At 37.5% G+C, this 20386-nt stretch overlaps 1 protein-coding gene across 3 annotated transcripts in view; it reads right to left on the bottom strand.

Moving 5' to 3' along the window:
* Tenm1 (teneurin transmembrane protein 1) overlaps positions 1-20386 on the bottom strand; it is a 556402-nt gene that overhangs the window by 99964 nt on the left and 436052 nt on the right. For all 3 annotated transcript variants that reach the window (XM_027931186.3, XM_027931196.3, XM_027931177.3), the window contains exons 19-20: positions 15960-16103; positions 9247-9496 (exon numbers count right to left, since the gene is read on the bottom strand). In XM_027931186.3, coding sequence (XP_027786987.1) covers positions 9247-9496; positions 15960-16103 — 394 coding nt within the window. The remainder of the gene's footprint in view (positions 1-9246; positions 9497-15959; positions 16104-20386) is intronic.

Genomic DNA, 20386 nt, shown 5'->3' on the forward strand with positions numbered 1-20386 from the left:
ATTTTGAAAATGTGAAGATAACAAATCTTTTAATCTAAAGTAGAAAACATTCTTGTTCTTTGGAACACTAAAGAAAAAGAAAAGATCCAAAATTATTTCATTTGAAATTATCTGCTAAAATGAATTTAACTCTTTTGAAAAAGAACCTTTCTGGGATTTTTACTAGCTGGGCCACAGGTCAGGGTCCACTGACTTTTGTGTTTCTCTGGCCCATCTCAAAAGGGTAGTATCCTGTGGGTTGACAGGAAGGTCAAGCTGTAAGGATACAGAGCTCTGATTAGAAACCCAGCCTCAGGCATTTGCACCTCTTTCTATTTTCTTTGTCTCTTAGGCACTTGCTTGTTTTCTAGGCCTCTAAATTGTAAGATGAGAGTATTCAAGGCTGGTTCTCTTCACTATAACATAGTTGATCCTTCTGAAGGAAGTGTAGTTGTGAAAATACTAGAAGGACCTCATTAAAACATGGTTTCATCTGCAATAGATTTTTACGGCACAGAACCATTTGTGTGGCTACAAAGGGTTTTGAAATTCTTAGGTGATGGCAAGGAGTAGGGAGGGGGATGGTTTGATTTTCTTGCAGCTGCTTCTGATCCTGCCAATAATGTCATTGTGAATTTGGAAAGATGTCCCATATTATGCAGAGCAGCTTCTCTCATTAACATCTCAGAGGGAGGAAGTGAAAATGACGGAATTTATTTCCAGTGTGTGACCTTGTTCTGTCTCAGAATTACTTTTAGTTAAGGATTTAGGATTGAGAGCCACAACCAAAGTCAGCCTGCTGCGCAGCTAGCAACTGATTGCACACTGAGGTGCCAGTGTGTGAGCTCTTCACAAAAGCCTAGGCCCATCAGTGGGCATCACCACCTGGCAACTGACTGACTTGAAGCTTGCTATGAGTTAGGAGGAGAAAGGAGTGGAATCACAAGTCTTTTTAAAGCAAACAATGCTCCTAATGATAGGGTCTCTGAGTTGGTCTTTGATTTTCTCAGAATCCAAATGATGGAAAGGGCCATCTACACTTCTTTTTTAATTTAAAAGAAAATTAGTAAGTCATGATTTATGTACCATGAAATTCACCCTTCTAAAATATGCAATTCAACAATTTCCAGTATATTCAGAGAGTTGTGCAACTGCTACCATCATCTAATTCCAGAACATTTTCATCACCCTGTGAAGAAATTCTGTACCTATTTGCTGATAATTACTTCCCATTCACCCTTCCCTAAGTTCCAGGCAACCAAAAAACTGATTTCTGTCTCCATGGATCTGCCTATTTTGGGTATTTAACATAAATAGAATCATACAATATTTGCCTTTTGTGCCTGGCTTCTCTCACTTAACACAATGTCCCATTTATTCTTTTTATATTTTTTTGTGAGGCAAGTTACAGAAAAGAGGAGGTATACCAACTTTGGTGCTACTGTCTAGTCAGTTGGCATCAGGAGAGTTTGAATGGCCTGCTCTGTGGTAGCTGTAGTCCTTTACTTGTTCTTCATGATGTTCTTGACTTCTTTCCTCATTCTTGGCCACAAATATTTGGTGTTGAAGAATGGACTGCCTTCCCTGCTCGTCTTTCCATGGTTTTCTTTGAATAGCTGGTGTCCGCTCTTCTTGTCACTGACTTCACAGCACTCCCTAGTCTATCAACTTTTATCTAAGACTACCTTCCCCTATGATTTGGCTCTATCCCTCACCCTTATCACAACTTACCTGTCTTGTGTTTTAGAGTCCTGCTTTCAGCTAACAGTCTCTTTGAAAAGTAAACTGATAAATGAATGAGTATTGAAGGACTAATGGATGAGTTTAATTTGAGGGGCCACTCTAAAATAAGTTATTATATTGGGAACTCTTAGAAACATAATGTATCAACTCAAAAGATCCCAGTTGTTAGAGTGCAAATTTGGGACACTGTGGAAGACCTGCAAAAATGTTTTTGGGTGAGACAGAAGGAGCCTCTGAGTGCTACTGTTAACACAGATCAAGCTGGGGAAGGAACCACTTGTGTAATCTAAATGTAGTATTTCTACTATTTGTAGCTTCAGTGCTGTGGATAAGAGAATGGTTCTTGGACATTTCTCAGCTATTTGCAGAGCTCTCCAAAGCCCAGGTTCTATTTGTTCCTGCAGCAGAGTGCTCTACAAGTTCCACTGCCCCTCAGCATACTAACTGGCCCTAAATGGGTGCTATTCCAGGTCTACTTCATTTCCAGTCAATGACAGGAGTCAAACACTGAGAACAATATAAGAAATATTAACCAGTCACTGGAAAAGAAATAGTAAAATCTCAGGAGAAATTTTCATGTCACATTGACATTTGTCAAGTCCAAATTACTCAAGGTACCAAGAAGCAGTCTCTTATTTTTTCTCTTTCATTTTTAAGGGAAGAATAAAATAAATATCTAGAGACTAACATAATACTGAACAATAGCAGCATGAGGATTTTATAAAGAATAAATCACTTCTAGTCATGCTTAATAGGTTTTCTAATAGAATTGTGAAATTAGAAGATGAGAGGGGAGCAAGGGGATGTTACATATTTGAATTCTTGCAAAGCACTATTATGGTGTCTCCTATTTTTACTTATATAATTATCCCTGTTAGTTTTAGAAAACCAAGAAGTGGCCCTGAGGCCATGATCAAAGAAAAAGCAAGCAGTCATAAATGATGAGAAATGGTTGAAAGACTTAGGGATGTTTGAACTAAAGAAGAGAAAGCTCAGAAAACTATGGAAGCTCTCTTCACACTTGTGAAAGTTTGTGAAGTGACTTCTGTGCTGCTTCAGATGCTAACATTTGCCTCTACTAAGTGGATGTTTCATGAAGGCAGATTTCAGTTGAATATAAGGAAGAAATTATTAATGGAGTAATCCAAAGATGAAATAGGTTTTCTTGAGAGGTATTTTAGCTTCTTTTTATTGAAAGGGACTAAACAAAGTAGAGATGACAAACTACTATCACTTTTGTGCTAAAGAAATGTGTGTGTCAATATCTTCAAAAAAAATAAAATACTTGGGAATCAATCTAACAAAAGAGGTGAAAGACTTATACAATGAAAATTACAGAACCCTAAAGAGAGAAATAGAAGAAAATCTTAGAAGATGGAAAAATATACCCTGTTCATGGATAGGCAGAACTAACATCATCAAAATGGCGATATTACCAAAAGTTCTCTATAGGTTTAATGCAATGCCAATCAAAATCCCAATGGCATTTCTTGTAGAAATAGAGAAAGCAATCATGAAATTCATATGGAAAAATAAAAGACCCAGAATAGCAAAAACAATGCTAAGCAGGAGGTGCGAATCAGGCGGTATAGCGATACCAGACTTCAAACTATACCACAGAGCAATAGTAACAAAAACAGCATGGTACTGGTATCAAAACAGGCGGGTGGACCAATGGTACAGAATAGAGGACACAGAAACCAATCCACAAAACTACAACTATCTTATATTTGATAAAGGGGCTAAAAGCATGCAATGGAGGAAGGATAGCATCTTCAACAAATGGTGCTGGGAAAACTGGAAATCCATATGCAACAAAATGAAACTGAATCCCTTTCTCTCGCCATGCACAAAAGTGAATTCAAAATGGATCAAGGAGCTTGATATCAAATCAGAGACACGCCGTCTGATAGAAGAAAAAGTTGGCTACGATCTACATTCGCTGGGGTCGGGCTCCAAATTCCTCAATAGGACACCCATAGCACAAAAGTTAATAACTAGAATCAACAAATGGGACTTACTCAAACTAAAAAGTTTTTTCTCAGCAAAAGAAACAATAAGAGAGGTAAATAGAGAGCCTACATCCTGGGAACAAATCTTTACTCCTCACACTTCAGATAGAGCCCTAATATCCAGAGTATACAAAGAACTCAAAAAATTAGACAATAAGAGAACAAACAACCCAATCAACAAATGGGCCAAGGACCTGAACAGACACTTCTCAGAGGAGGACATACAATCAATCAACAAGCACATGAAAAAATGCTCACCATCTCTAGCAGTCAGAGAAATGCAAATCAAAACCACCCTAAGATACCATCTCACTCCAGTTAGATTGGCAGCCATTATGAAGTCAAACAACAACAAGTGCTGGCGAGGATGTGGGGAAAAGGGCACACTTGTACATTGCTGGTGGGACTGCAAATTGGTGCAGCCAATTTGGAAAGCAGTATGGAGATTTCTTGGAAAGCTGGGAATGGAGCCACCATTTGACCCAGCTATTCCCCTTCTGGGTCTATTCCCTAAAGACCTAAAAAGAGCATGCTACAGGGACACTGCTACATCGATGTTCATAGCAGCACAATTCACAATAGCAAGACTGTGGAACCAACCTATATGCCCTTCAATAGATGAATGGATAAAAAAAATGTGGCATTTATACACAATGGAGTATTACTCTGCATTAAAAAATGACAAAATCATAGAATTTACAGGGAAATGGATGGCATTAGAGCAGATTATGCTAAGTGAAGCTAGCCAATCCCTAAAAAACAAATGCCAAATGTCTTCTTTGATATAAGGAGAGTAACTAAGAACAGAGTAGGGTCGAAGAGCATGAGAAGAAGATTAACATTAAACAGGGATGAGAGGTGGGAGGGAAAGGGAGAGAGAAGGGAAATTGCATGGAAATGGAAGGAGACCCTCAGAGTTATACAAAAGTACATACAAGAGGAAGTGAGGGGAAAGGGAAAAATAATACAAGGGGGACAAATGAATGTCAGTAGAGGGGGCAGAGAGAGAAGAGGGGAGGGGAGGGGAGGGGAGGGGGGATAGTAGAGGATAGGAAAGGCAGCAGAACACAACAGACACTAGTATGGCAATATGTAAATCAATGGATGTGTAACTGATGTGATTCTGCAATCTGTATATGGGGTAAAAATGGGAGCTCATAACCCACTTGAATCAAAGTGTGAAATATGATATATCAAGAACTATGTAATGTTTTGAACAGCCAACAATAAAAAATTAAAAAAAAAAGAAATGTGTGTGTGTGTGTGTGTGTGTAAAGTTTTAACATGAGAAGCAAATCCCTTAGGGAAACCAAGACCTGAACTATTGCACAGAATAAAGAATCTATCTTTAAAAGTCTTCAGAAAATGTGTTTTTGAAACTTCTTTAGGTTTAATTGCATGATTTTATAAGCTTCTTTATTATCTTATTCTATATCCCACTGTTATGGTTTGGACATGAGGTGTCCCCAAAAAGCTCACATTTGAAACAATGTAGGATGGTTTAGAGGTGAAATGATTGGGTTATAAGAGCCTTAACCTAATCAGTGAATTAATCGCCTAATAGGGATTGACTAGGTGGTGACTGAAGTCTGGTAGGGTGTGGCAGGGGAAAGTGGGTCGCTGGAAGAGTGCCTCTGGAGGATATATTTTGTATCTGGTGAGTCAACTCTCTTTCTACTTTCTGATCTTCATGTGAGCTACTTCCCTTGTCACACTATTCTGCCATGATGTTCTGTTTCATCCCTGGCCCTAAGGTATAGAGTCAGCCACCTATGGAGTGAGACCTCTAAATTGTGAACCCTCAAATAAGTTTTTCCTCCTTAAAATTGTTCTTGTAGGTCTTTTGGTCAACAGCAACAAAGAAAAAGCTGGCTGAAACACCTACACTGAAAGGAAGCATTAAGATGTGTATTAAAGCACTAAGTTGTATATTTATGGATAAAATCTGCTGGAAACAGCCAAAGGGTTATTATAGGCTTAAATAACATAAAATATTGTTTCTCTAGGCAGATTTCTAATGATAATTATATCATTGACTTTTCCTTTCCTTCCTTGTTCAGCTAGTGAGTGACCAACTAGAGGAAATAAATGAATGGCAACCAACCAACAAATATTGAATTATTTCTTAGGTCAGGTGAAAGAAGCTTAATTGGGGATACTTTGAATTGGCAGGGTTGAGGATGGAAGAATCTAGTCTTCTAATTTTTGAAATGTCAAGGGGCATCTGTAATTGTTCAATGTGGCCAAAATATTGAATAAAAAGATAGCAGAGAAGGAAATATGACAGGGAATCCATTAGAACCAAACTTTATGTCCTCCCAAAATATCATCGAACATTGGGTTGAGAACTACCCATCTGTGCATCTCAGTACAAGTGAAACCGATACAAGTGAAACCATATGAGACATGTAAGAAGACACTGAACTATAAACCTGAATTCAATTTTATGGATAAGGAAATAGAAGACGGAGTAATTAAGTTTCATAATATATAATCTGACAAGGGTCAAGATCTAGAAAGTTCTCTATCCTTTTTTTGTTATAACCTGTTAATAATATTGTCCTTCCATTTACAACTTTGAATATAAGCAACAATACAATGACTCTATTAGTATGTGTTTCCAAGGAAACAGATGATTCAATCAAGTAAAATGACTAATGTGCATGGGGCAGGGAGCATTCAAATTAACTGATTTTAATAACAACAACAAAACTGGTACAGAATGAAGTTTTTACCTAAACACAATAGAAACTAAATAAGTATTAAGGTTCTTAAGATATCATGGTCTTATTAAATCAACTTATTTCTCCCTAGGAAACAAATCTGAAAATATTATAAAGCAAATATATAAATCCACCAATATATGAAAGATTCAGTGTACACATATAAGCTACTGATCAGGATACATGCTTTAAAAAAACAGTGAATCTAATAAGAACTATATTAGTTTCTGGGCAAACATGACAACTAATGTATGCTGACATAAACTAGTTTGATGGTTTTGATTATAGTCAAATAGGGAGTTACCTGTCAGTTAGGTCAAAATGATCACACATATTCAATCAGCTTTTTTCTCTCATGGCCAATCACAGGAATGTTGGAATAGAGAAGGGAGAATTGCTTTTCTCCTTGAACTTACTGCAGGATATCTTAACTATGACAGCACTTGGGTGGGGATTCAAGGGAGGGAATAACACAACCCTGTAAATCATTATGTGCGATTTTGGGTGATGTGTATTTTCTGAAAGGGCCTATATCCTTAAATAGATTCTCAAAGAAGTCTGAGACTAACAACAACAACAACAACAACAACAACAAAATAAACTTCTTTAAAAGATCCTAATTCAAAAAACCAGCTAATGAGACTTATGCTAAGTGAGAGGTCTTTCATGTAGGAGTTTGTGGTGTGTACATGCCTATGTATTTGAAGATCTGTGACAATGAGAGAAAACAGTGTTGTAGAGTAAGAATGCATAGAGGCATTAGACAAGACTTCAGTCAGAAACTAATTTTTCTTTATACTGAGAAAATAACTTTACAATTAAGGTTCAAGATATTCTATTTCATACTTTAAATGACTTTGTGTTGAAGGTCATAAGGACTAAAATGCAAATTTGTGAACTGTTAAGGATCCTTGACCAAGAGAGAATCTCATCAATGAATGACAATTGCTCCACCTTATATAAATTTACATTTAAATTACAAAGGAAAGACTAAACTTAGCTGGGGCTTCTTTGTATTATTTTTTTATATTTTACTATCTTTAATTTTAATATCTTTCCTTTGAGGAGTTAGCTACATAAGGACTAGATATAAAGGCTTTGTAGGGTGAGTTATTTAAGCTCAGTAAGACAAAGTCTTTGTCTATCTGACAACCAATATCTGCATGACTGGAAATGTTCAGATGTTGAATGAATTGTTCAGTGCGCCCATCCATGTTTGGAATCATGTAGACAGAACACCCACCGGGTTTTCAAAACAATGTAGAACGTTGTACAAATCATTTCCATATCCAGTCATACAATTATTTTGGCCTTCCTGTTGACTTTCCAGTAAGTAGGTGCCCAAAGAATTGGAAATGACAAGTCCCTAGGACATCTTGAGGTAATTGAACCCTTGATTAGGGTAGGGCACTATGAATTAATACTTCTCTATACTCTCTTGATGTGCTTTGTCTTTATGAAGTCTTAACTTTACAGTCTATTTTTATTAGCCAAGGGATTTAACAGCTTTCTTCCCTATGACAGCGTTTGCAATTATAATTAAGAAATGTATTAAAACTGGAGTGAATTAATGTGAAAAATGGATGGGAGCTTGGGACTAGAAGATTTCCCCAGCTAGGTGTGAAGGAATAACTCAGTCTGAGAAAAGGGAGGTAGGTTTCTTAGCAAGCATAAGAATCTGAAAAATATCAAGGAATATCCTTATAAATTCAAATTTCCATGCTAGCGTGAACATAAGTATTAAATGAAAATGACCGGCGGCTTCTCATGTATTTTGACAGGCCTTCACAGTTCTCTGTACATACAAGTTGCTCTATTGATGGGTCTGCCTTCCCAGTCACTATTTTGGAGGTAATTGAGGAGATGTCTGAGGTAAAAATTGTTTGATGGTATAGTTCATAAGATAGCATCAAAATCTTCTGGAATATTGAGAAACTGTTAGTTTAAATTTCCAGAGGCAAAAATCAGTGATAGAGCAGTCATAATCAATTAGAAGGAAAGCTCTACCAATTTACCCAGGGAGAGGAATCAGATTTGTTTATCCCTAACAAGATGGGGGTATATGCTTCTCTTTTCTTAGACTCTAAAAGACATATATTGTGTCTTATAGCCTCAGAAAAGGTAAAAATAAGACGATTAGGCCACGGTCTACTTAGTTGTAATCTTTATGTAAAGTTGAGGATACAGAACATCAAAAGGTATGAATTCCTTACAAAAGGTGTCAAAATTCTTTTTAGTCTCAAGAAATCTAAGGGTGAATGCTTTGCTCATCGTGGAGTTGAGCTTTTAAAGATAAAAACCTAGTTCTTTCCTTATCAGGCCATGAAAAAAACAGACTACCATTTCATTCTTTATTAAAGGACCACTTCAAAAGATTGGACCCAGAGAATTTAGAAAGTTTAGCTTTTGGACATGGTGATACCTCTACTTGTCAAAATGGAATAGATATTTTTATTAGTCTTCATAGGAATCAGCAATGTGGGTCGGTGACTTACCTGACCACTTGAAAGTATTGAGATCAATGTCAGTGACAGCAGAGTACATAGGAAAGGCACCACATACAGGTATGTCAACACTTCCTGGTTCTTCAAAGCAGTGCTCAAAGGTTCCTTCAAATAGGAGGAGTGGGCACGTTGTCTATTGTTCCTATTCCTGCATCTTAACTCAGTGCTACAATACAGGCAACTGCATTTTCTGCTCCTTCTGGCAATATTTTGTCTCTTCATGTTATCTTAGTCTTGCTTTTTCCTTTATCCGCTAAGCAAACATAGAGATTAGAGGAGACTTACCTTAATTCCAAAATACTAACGGAGTTTCCCGAGGGAAATATTCGCCTTACAAAATTGAAGTCACCAACATACACACTGCCATCAGGGCCAGAAGCTAAGGCAACAGGAGCAAAGAGTTTGTTGTTGTGGGCTGGACCATTGCAGTTGGTGCAAGCTACACTCCTTTGGTGTCCATTACCCATTATGGTTGATATGACTGGGGGCTGCTGGGAAATGAACATATTTTCTCCATTTCCTTTATGTATGATTCCTAGACACAAGGAAAAAAATTAAAAAGAAAACAATTACCACAAAATAATTTCAGCTACATTTAAATTCCTCTCTCATTGTTCAAAACAGGAAGGAGCTTTGGCCTGGCATAAAAAAAAAAAATCTGAGAGTGAAACAAATTGCCTTGGTTTTGTTTAACTGCATAACTACAACAATGCATCTCAGTTTGTCTATCTGTGAAGTGGAGAAATACAATGAGACCCTTTAATGCTGATTCTGAATACCTCAATAAGGCATTCAATGACTAACTTTTAGTGATTGCCTGTTCACTGTGGGCTTTGTGCATCATCTATGGCTAATTTTTCATCTCTGGCCAGCTTTCTACTGATGCTGGCACACACCTGTCTGATTTCAAATTACCTTCACTATGCAACTGGTTTTTGAAAGGAGAATATCAGTCAATTTTAATATTAACCTCAGCAAAACACAATCAGGAAGGTAATCTACTTTTGTGAAAAAGGAAAGAAATTCTACTGCTAGAATGCACTTCAAAGATACATGAAAGGGACTTGAATTTTCCACTCTTTTAGACCATATCTCACTATCATCAGTGCAGGAAATAGAGATACTGACTTATGAAAATGTTTTGCAGTCATTTTGTTTGGGCAATCTCATCCATACCCAGAGTTTTAACTCTCATCTCTGTATGTCCCAAATTTCTCCTGTCCAGAGTTATTAACTGGAATGCAATTTCCTACTAGATCTCTTTATTTGGATGCCCCACAGGTACCTCAAACTTGAAAAGTTTCAAACTGAACTCATTATTTTTCTGTAGCCCCTACTAAATCCTGCTCTTCTTCTCATGTTCCTTACAAATCTATGAGTGGTATTTCTGTCATGTAGTTACTTAAATTAGAAATCTGAGCATCACCATGACTCATTTTTTCCTCTCACTCTCCAAACCTAATTAATTACTAACTCCCATGGAGCTTATCATCTAAAATGTATTAAAGTTATTTTTTTCTTCCCCATTCCAACTATTAGGGCTTTAGTTCAATTTTTCTTAACTTCTTGGTTTCCTGGTCTCCATTTCCAAACTATTCTTTACACTACTGTCATAGAGATTATTTCAGTCTGTGGCTTCAAAACTTTCAATAGTTCCATATCCCCTCCAGGATAAGGGGCACAGTCCTTACTGTTAAGGCATACAAAGTCCTTCATGGTTTGGCCCTTGTCTACTTCTTCAGGCTCTTCTCTCATTACACTCTCATTTGTATCTTCAGATTCAGTCATAGCAAACTATTTACAGTTACATCCATACATTTCCTTTCCTTCCTGCTTTTGTACATGTCATTCCCTTTATCCCTTTATCCTGAATGTCCCCCTCATCTTCTCTGCTTGGGGGACTTTTTTTTTTTGGTACCAGGGATTGAACTCAGGGCCACTCTACCACTAAGCCCCATCCCCAGCCCTATTTTGTATTTTATTTAGAGACAGGGTCTCACTGAGTTGCTTGGGGACTTGCTAAGTTGCTGAGGCTGACCTTGAACTCGTAATTTTTCTGCCTCAGCCTGCCATGCCACTGGAATTACAGGCATGGACCATCATGCCTGGCTGCTTGTGGGAACTTCTACTTCCTTCAAAGCTCAGCTCAAATCTGCCCCAGTGCTCCATCCAGGCAGAGTTAGTCACTCCCTCCTCTGTGCGCCCATAGGTTGTTTTCTGTAGCTCTATTATAACACTTACCACATTGTATGATACAGTTTTCATTACTTCTCTATTTTCCCCATTAGAACATGAATGAGCTCCTTGAAGACAGACCCTCTGTCTTACTCCTGTCTGTATTTTAGTGCCAATCCCTGTGGCCAAGTCATTATAAGTGCTCAGTAAATGTTGAAAATAGGCTTTGAGTCTCTTGTAGTTTCCTTGTCCAAATCCCAATGATTTTGCAAACCCGCTGAGCCTGGGCAGAAAATCCAAAGAACAAGTACTGCTGTGCTAAATAGCTTAAGTCAGCCCAGAATGAGCCAGGGCAGGTAAAACATCCATGTTGTGAGAAGGTATGCCAATGTGTCAGACCAACGTAACTGACAGCAAATAAATGAATGCAGTTATACTGTAGAGCCCTATTTTTTTCTCCCTTGCTGCCTGATATCTATCTCCTCAGAGTGCCTGTTACTCTCCCTAAACATTTCCTGAAATTTCTTCCTCAGTTTTTCCCCCCAACTTTTTTTGTTCCACAGACCTATGACAGAAGCTGTTGATCACTGTGAAGTAGAAACATTGCTGGTAAAAATAAGAGGGCAAAGCATGCGTACCATGGCACCAATATATACTTGGAAGGGGCCTTCCAGGAAACAAAAATCCTCTCTATCATATGGTCTTTGTATTTCAAATTTCAGTAACTTTACTTTCCCTCCCAGGGTGATTTCTAGCTACTTTTCAACATCTGATTGGCAAAAGCAGCTGTGAATTTATACCCTAACAAACTGCTCTTTTATTATAGAACTAAGAGATATCTTGAGGACCACTAATTTCTTATTATTTTATTAATAACTTGTTAGTTACTAAGGAAACTTCTCACTATTTAGAATAGTTAATTAAGTAAGACTAATAGGATTGAATTTCATTTCCCAAAAAACATTTAATTGCATTGTGATCAATATTGCAATTTAAATGAACAGGAGTAAGTGAATGAGAATTGGAATGACAGATGCACAACATTGTTGAAATCTCCTAATGATTGCTAACTGAATATCCTATCAATGAGACTATGATATGTTCTTTAATAAATGAGGAAACCACTGTTTAGAATTTTAGTATTTTAGCAATGCACTATAAGGTATATTATTCAAAAATCTTTTCAATTATTGGCTTGGAAATACCATATTTGCTATTAACATCTATTTTCACAGGTAGATCTCCATTTTTTTTATATCAATATAACGGTATAGTTAACAATTACCCTCAAAATGACATGCTATTACCAGGCTCCTGGCAATTTAAAAACTAAAGATGGCTATTCTAACACATTCTTCTAAGCCTGCAATTCTAAAACTCCCCTTTTCGATTAGAAAGCCTAGTACTCCATCAAAAAAGAAGAATGATTAAAGGAAATAAAACATAAGGCAATGTACTTTCTGATTACATCTCAACAATTGATGTCTTGCTTTCATGCCAGGTACTAAAGTGCCCATGTACTGAAATTACCATTCCTGTTTAAAGCTGAAGCAATCAAAACGAAAATGGGCAAACCCCTTTTGTATTGCCCTGGAAAAATAGATCATTTTGAAGGGTGTTTTTGTTGTTTCAAGAATCTGTTTAACCTTCCATTACATAGAACCAGGCCATACCATCTAGCAACAATGATTTAACACCAATTCTTCTGCAAAAGGTTGCTCTGAAAATATTTTGTTTATGTTCCTTGAAATCTTGATCAATTACTGCTGCCTCCCTTCCAGTTTATTCTGTCACACATGCTCATTTTGAAAACAGAATCAAATGATCCTAGGACAACACATATTATTTATATGAAGGCCAACTTCCTGCTAAGGATTGGGTGTCTTGTTTATAGTCAACAATGAAACTCCACTGGATGGGGCCTACTGCACATTTCCCCTCCTAAGCTTTCCTTTTCTTTGCCTAAAAGCTAAGTGTGTTGTGTAATAAGGTAAGCACACTTTTAAACACACTATTCATACCCTCCTGCTACCTTGCTCAGAACTTCTTTTGAAGCTTATAAATAAGTCTGAAATAAAAATTCCCCTTGGAAGCCAGTGGGTGGTGCTTTATGCTGATTTCAAAGAAGAAACCATTTTTCAGACTTATGAACAACAAGGGACACAATACATATTTTTCCTACTACTTGACTGAGAGGATATAAACACAAACTGGGAGATATGCCAGTGTGATCAATGTCAGTTTACTTCCTCTCCCAGTAAAAGCATTTGTCGACAAACTACTGGTCTATCTTGGAGGCTAAGTTAAAGGAAATTCTTTACCCATTTCAGACAGATGACAATGCCCAGTTAAGTACCCTGAACTGTTCTTTCTAATAATTTTTAACACTCAGTTTGTAGGAAACACTGGGGAATATGTTTGATTAAAAAATACTAAACAAGTAGCTAAGCTCTGTAAGTAGATGATTCATGTGCACATTTTCTCATAATTTAAAAAATAACTAAGTATTCTTGAAGGGAATGAATATGCATTCTCTATAATCACTAACAGGGTATATTTTGAGGGAATGATGTTGAAAAACTCATGTTCTTAGTGTTTTTATCTCAGTGAAAGTAGGATCTATCTATCTATTGGGCATAATATTTGGAAACAATTCTCCACAACCAATGGTTAATTGTCAGGTAAATATAATTGCTGCAACTGAAATGACAAATGGTCTGAAAACACTGCCTACTGGAAACTACCTACTGCATAATGATTTGGGAGCCAAAGAAAAATTGGAGAATAGAATGGCAGCAGACATCCAATCTAATTATAGGTGTCTTTTTAACCAGTGAGAGGAAATTGGAGGAAGATAGATTCTTGTTTCTAATCTACTATCTGTCTCAGATCAAAAAAGCAGGGTGCCTAAAGAGTTAGGCTTTTTACAGAGAGTGGGGGGATTTGGAAAGATAGTGCTTTGCCTTAATCAGTCAGAAAAGACCATCTGACCTGAGGGGGAAAGAGCATTGCTTTCTAAATTGATGTTCCCAAAGCTGCTCCCTTACACTTATCATTCCTGCTTCTAAGACTGCCTTTGTGGGTGGGATTCAGACTTCAGAAACATACTAAAAGGGGTGTTCATGTCCAAGGTCAGACTGAAAAGCAGTGTCAGAGCTGGCTTCAGATCTGTTTCTGGCAAGTGTGACCAGTTCTTGGTTAGAAACACAATACCTTTACAAATTAGATGATAAAAAGAACAAACGTTCCTTTTTTAAAAACTATCAAAAGCAAAGTTTCTTTCTCAGGAAAAATTATCAGAAAGGTAGAGATAGAAATCAGATTCAGTGGGGTTGTGTGAGCATAAGAGAGCTGTTTGGTGAGATAAAATATTCTAAAACTGGGTTTTGGTGCTGGTAGCAAAATTACAGATTTACTAAAAATCTGTACACTTAAAATTGGTGAAATTTATGGTGTATAAACCATACTTCAATAAAGCTGCTAGAAATCTCTCAGAAGTAATCTGGTACCTGTTACCTAAAAACTAATTAGGGGTGGAGGGAACACATGGGCTGAAATCAGGTGGCCCCTAAAGCCGACTTTCAGAATGGCTTCCCTCTGTTCTAGAGTCTGTGTGAAACAAATGATAAGAAGATACAGGACGTGGAGCACACAGCTGGGGGCTAGTTCCATTGAGGTCATTTCCCACTTTGTGTTTAATGTCAATGACAGGCATTTGAAAGAGACAATCCATATATGCCAATAAAAGTGAGTGGAAAAGAAACGGCTGCTTAAAATGTCAAACTCTTTCAAATCAAAACAAAAAAACTAATAATTTAATAAGTGGCATCTGCCCTTTCGTTTTTGTACTTTTAGAACTGTGGCTCTCCTTTTGACAACAAAAAAGTTGACATTTTCTATCTGCCTGAATCTTTGCTGTTAAAAAATAATAAACAATTGGAAATGGAATTTGGACTCTTCTTTGAGGAGGGGAAGGAGGTACAATGGAGGCATACAGCAATGGTCTCGTTCACCTTCAGTGTCTCACACTGGGGCTATGACCAGTGGTCTCATTATATCTTGAAGCAAGTCTGGTTAGCTTTGCCATTCAAACTTTCCCAACCTATGTGGCTGGATAGCGTGGCCAATTTGACTATGGTGCAAATGAAGGTAAAATCATGGGCATGATTGCAAAAAAGATCTCTTAGCCTTTCAAGATAACTAAGCTGTTTTATAAGGGTAGAATGAATACAAGGATGACTGGGAGGAAGAGTGTAGCTAACTGAAAACATTCTTATTCTCACTTTCTGGAAAAATAACCTGATATACACATCTTACTACAGTACATGTTTGCTCAGAATCTGCCTCTTTAGATGGAAAGGAATATGACTCCATGTGAAAAGTTCTAAATAGATGTTCTTACGAAAGCTGGATGGAAATACCAATGACTGCTTTCTTAGTAGGATGCAAAAGTAATGTGGATGAAGGAGTTAAAACCAGGGTAACAAAATCATTCTGCTTGGGAGAAGCAGGGGCTCAGGGACTGCATGTGGTCCCTTCTCCTGATTCATTTAACATTTAGAATATAAAGTAGGAGGAAGTAACAGCAGGAAAAGTAGTCCAAAGAAAGGAGAGACTGAAGATGAGAGTATTCTGATTCCTGCATACTAACACTAATTCAAAATCAAATTATAGGACTTGAAAGGAAATTTACTAACTTGGTCATCTGTATGTGGTGTTCTTAAGGAATTCTTTCTTTTGTAGTTTTCCAAGTTTTGTGCAATGAATATATATTAAATAGCATTAGAAAAACAGTATTACTACAAGTTGAAAAAGCTGCTTACCACTTTGAGGATTCAAAATGTGATGCTTATTCAAGGACCAGCCGCCTAGGTTAGAAGCATCCATTTCAAAACCTTGTAAAATGACTGTCCTTTGCTCCCAGAGAATAAAGTCAGGGCACGTCTCATATTCATATCCAACAGACACTGCAAACAAAGAGTTAAGAGCACATTAGAAAATTGTAAAATATTTGATTCATGTTCACACTGGTTGATAATTTTGTGGTTATTGCATTTAGTACTGAATTCTGATGTGAATTAAAATTTGATGGCAAATGCCTTTCAACTAGCATGGTACACCTAGCATAGTATTAGTTACTCAAAAGTGATCAGTCAGTGTACACTGGATAAGTATATGGAGGCAAAAGTGAATGGATGCTGTCATTAGGCACATACCATAAGTTTATGGATATTAAGTTTTATTCTGGACTTTGGGTTGGATCTGTGCTTATAAAACTAAAGAGAAGCTCTCTGCAGTATTAAGCTGTGGTAGTATAATTTCTTTCTACCTTTGTAGAAGAAGTGCAGGAAAAGCTATTTTCTTACCTCTCTAGAGTACAAAATGTATTGGGTCACTTATACAATAACTGACTACACATACAACTAATAAAAATTGATTTGCCAAATTTATATTTTTCCTGTGCTAACTGACTTTTAGTTTGCTGAGAAGACTGAGTTTGCTTAGAGTTCTGCAAGCATAAATTTCACTTGGTGTGCATTATGTTTTGGTTTCTGCATATAGCTAACCAATGGGACATCACCCAACATTTGGCATCAATTCCTATGAAGCACAGATGTTGTGCATTAAACTTGGAACCCTGGTATGCCACTAAAATGGGAAGTGCAAAATGTGGTATCTTGGGTATCTCTGCTCCACTGAAATATGTATAGCCAAAATATACCAAGTCCTACCCATTTTCCCAGTTGGTAAACCTGCTTACCTGTTGGACTCCCAGATTTCTGTTTCTTGAATTTATAATGCTTTCTATCCTCATAATGTTCTAAGCCTGAGTGTACTGGCTCATTTCACTGCCTATCCCAAAGCTGCTTACCCCTTTCTGGCAGCTTAAAATGGTCTCAGTTGGTCTGTCATCTGCCACTGCTTTTGAGTACCTGCCTTTACCTGACTCTTTAAATGCCCCTGGAGAGATCAGTACTTCTTTTGTCATTTAATTATGAAAACTGATAATGGAAACAGGTGCTTAAACAATGCCAGCACAATAAGTCCAAAAAATGAAAAAGAATGAAGCTAATTAGTTTTGGGTTTTGGCATGAGGTGAAGGGAACAATGGTAATTTTAGTCAAAATGATTTGTGTGTGCATGTGCATGTGTGTGTATGAGGTCACATGCACAGATAAGCCAAAAATCTTTATGAGTGTGAATACACAACTCTCCAACTTTGTGGACCATATGAGACCAATTTTAAATCACAGATTGACTTCTTTTTGCTCTTTACTCCTTCCGAATTTATAGGATGGATCAGGGTGGTCTTCAGAGGGGTGGCCCATGTGTAGAAGAGCTCCACAAGTGGCTTAATGCTCTGCTGTCACCATCTTGAAACCCTTAATACTTTTTAGACAAAAAGTTCTATATTTTCATTTCTATTTCACTGGGGCCCACAAATTATGTAGCCAGTCAGTCCTTATGGAGATGTATTTCTATCAACCATCAACTGAAGAAGTCTTATGGAACAAAAACTCATTTGAATATTATTCTCAACCAAGCATTATTGCAAAGAAGATCAGTGAGGAGAGGGATAATACTGATCATAAAATGGGAAAAATTCTAAGTGGAAAATATTTTGGGATCATCCATGAAATGCTGTTCTTCATTAATGTGGGTGGAAAGAGGATCTCAGAGGTAAAAATAATCTCAAAGATAATCTAGTTCAGGTCACATTTGTGGAACAAATAAATGCCATTTACAATCTCCCCAATATATCATCATAGCCCCTCTACTTTCTAAAACAGCTCAAAATAATTGGTTTTAGGCTAAGAGACAGAGAAAGCTTCAACTTTTAGATCTGCCATTAATTACCCATTGTGGGCTCAGGAAAATTATTCTTCATCTCTCGGAGTTTTTTCTCAATTGGTAGGAAAGTGAGGACAGAGTGGCTAGAATTGGTGGTTCTTTGACACTTTTGGGTCAGGAAGCACTTCATTCTGAATCTGGTGAAAGAAATAGCCATTCTTCCTTGAAAAGGGCAAATGCACACAAAATTATGTGTGTAATTCTAGGGGGGGCGGGCTCACTGACTTCCTGAAATCCAAATAAAAATCTCATATTAAAGACCTCTGTACTAGATAATGTTTTTATCCCCCATGTAGCACTAATACTCTATGATTCTAAGCTGCATTCCTTTTAAATTATGTTTGGTAAGTTCAAGTTGAGAATCAAACCCCAAATCCAAGTAGAACATGGTAGCTTGTGTTGGAAAAGTCAGGTGGTTAGAGAGCATACCAATGGCCACATTTGTGTGTAGACAAACATGATTTCTGCTTCTCTTGCCAACATTTAAAAGTCTTGATTAATAAATAATCACAACAACAATTACAAGTTCCCTTAAAGCCATCATCTCCTTCCCCACAGTATGCTTGGCAATTACGGGATCTGCCTTCTATATGCTGTAAGCCTGGTGAGCTCCCCTAAAATTCCTTCTCCGGAAGGTGATTGCACAATTTTGCAAATAAGTAGTGTGCCCTGGTGACCTCTGATGGTGGTTTGGAGCCTGCTTTCTCCCTCTCAGTAATAGTTAAAGATCATTCCAACTCTGCAGCAGGAAATGCTTACATAAAGCCATCAATTAAAGAGTTCTCAATGAAATGGTAATGAGACATACATAGCCTTTTCACCTCCTCCTATTTGCTCTCTGAATTGCTCTCTAGTCCACAACAAAAAAGTGCATTGGCTGCAAACCCCACACTTATATTACTTTTTTCTCCCCAGTCACAGCAAACAGCAACAAGGCAGCCACTTAATAAGTTCCCTCTAATTTTTATTAGATTTACTTTCTCCTGAGAAAACTCTATGAACTAATAAAGTTATAATTTATACTTAAGACTTGTCCAAAATTCCAACTGACTTTAATAAGAATGGCAGTGTGTTGGAGTATTTTTGTATGTGGCTCCTTGCTCAGAGTAACAAGGCAAGGTTTCTTTCTGACAGCAGCCCACTTTAACATAATCCTGGAACGTACATTTGGCTTATGAGAAGGCAGAAGTTTCACCCCACGGAGCTGAGCTGCTCTCCAAATGCAAAGGAACTGGCAAATACAGTCGCAACTAATCCTAGACTTCCTCTCACGGAGGCTGACTGCAATGTACTAAACGCCTACTCTTTTTTTTTTTCATATAATTAAATATAGGGAAAAAAGGGCTATACTGGGGTTGGTGAGCTGAGCCTTGATACTACACTCAGATACTGTGATAGCTGAGCTTCAGCTAAGTAAGCAGAGTGGATCAGTACCATTTCTCAGGCAGCCTGTTGTCTATCACATCTGATAATCAACATAGCATAGTATAGGGCACGAACTTAGTCCCTGGTACTTTAGAGTGGGGACAAGTAAGACTAGTGTAATAGGAAGGAAAAATGATTCATCAACATTTCAGAAGAACTGTGGAAATTGAATAGACTGTCAGTTAGCAGGGGTAAGGAAGAAGGAGTCCTGGGCAATACAGCCCAGGGGCTGACATAGGGAGTCATGCTGGTGTGCATATATTGGGAAGGAAGTTGAGAAAGAGTCATTAATATGGAAGAACACTTTCTCTGAGCCATGTAACCACGTCTCTTGTGATATGGATAATTTCATCTAGATTTCTATCTTCCTGTATTCTCTTCCTCACCTCCACATAGATACTAATGGAATGTTCCTTAATATATAATTTTTAAAAAATTGCAGTTGTAGATGGACAACATGCCTGAATTTTATTTATTTTTATGCGGTGTTGAGTATTGAACCCAGTGCCTAATACATGCAAGGCAAGCGCTCTGCCACTGAGCTACAACCCCGGCCCACATATATCATTTTTTCAGAGGCTCTGTCATCTGGTCATAGAACTGCACATCTCACTTCACTATTAGTCACTTTGCAAGCATTATGCTTGTTTACAAAGAAAACTGAGTGAAATACTGTGTAGGTTGTTCCCCAAAAGCCATCTGACATGGGAAAAATAACTCTGAATATGCATTCTACTTATCAGAATAGCAGCAATTGTATGGCATGGGGACTGCAAGAAGGCTGAGGGCCACAGTGTCCTAACATCCAGTTTATGTATAAGGGCTTGGATAAGAGATTGACATTAAGTTGCCAAGGTAAAGATGCCATGCAATGAAAAGCTGATGTGTGAAATATGACATGATTAAGCAGATGATTTTCAATAGCTTCAGGCTAAGGTTTCAGAATTCATAATGGTTGCATTTATGAAGGCAA

Source organism: Marmota flaviventris, chromosome X (genome assembly GCF_047511675.1).
Source record: "Marmota flaviventris isolate mMarFla1 chromosome X, mMarFla1.hap1, whole genome shotgun sequence".
Taxonomy (NCBI): domain Eukaryota; kingdom Metazoa; phylum Chordata; class Mammalia; order Rodentia; family Sciuridae; genus Marmota; species Marmota flaviventris.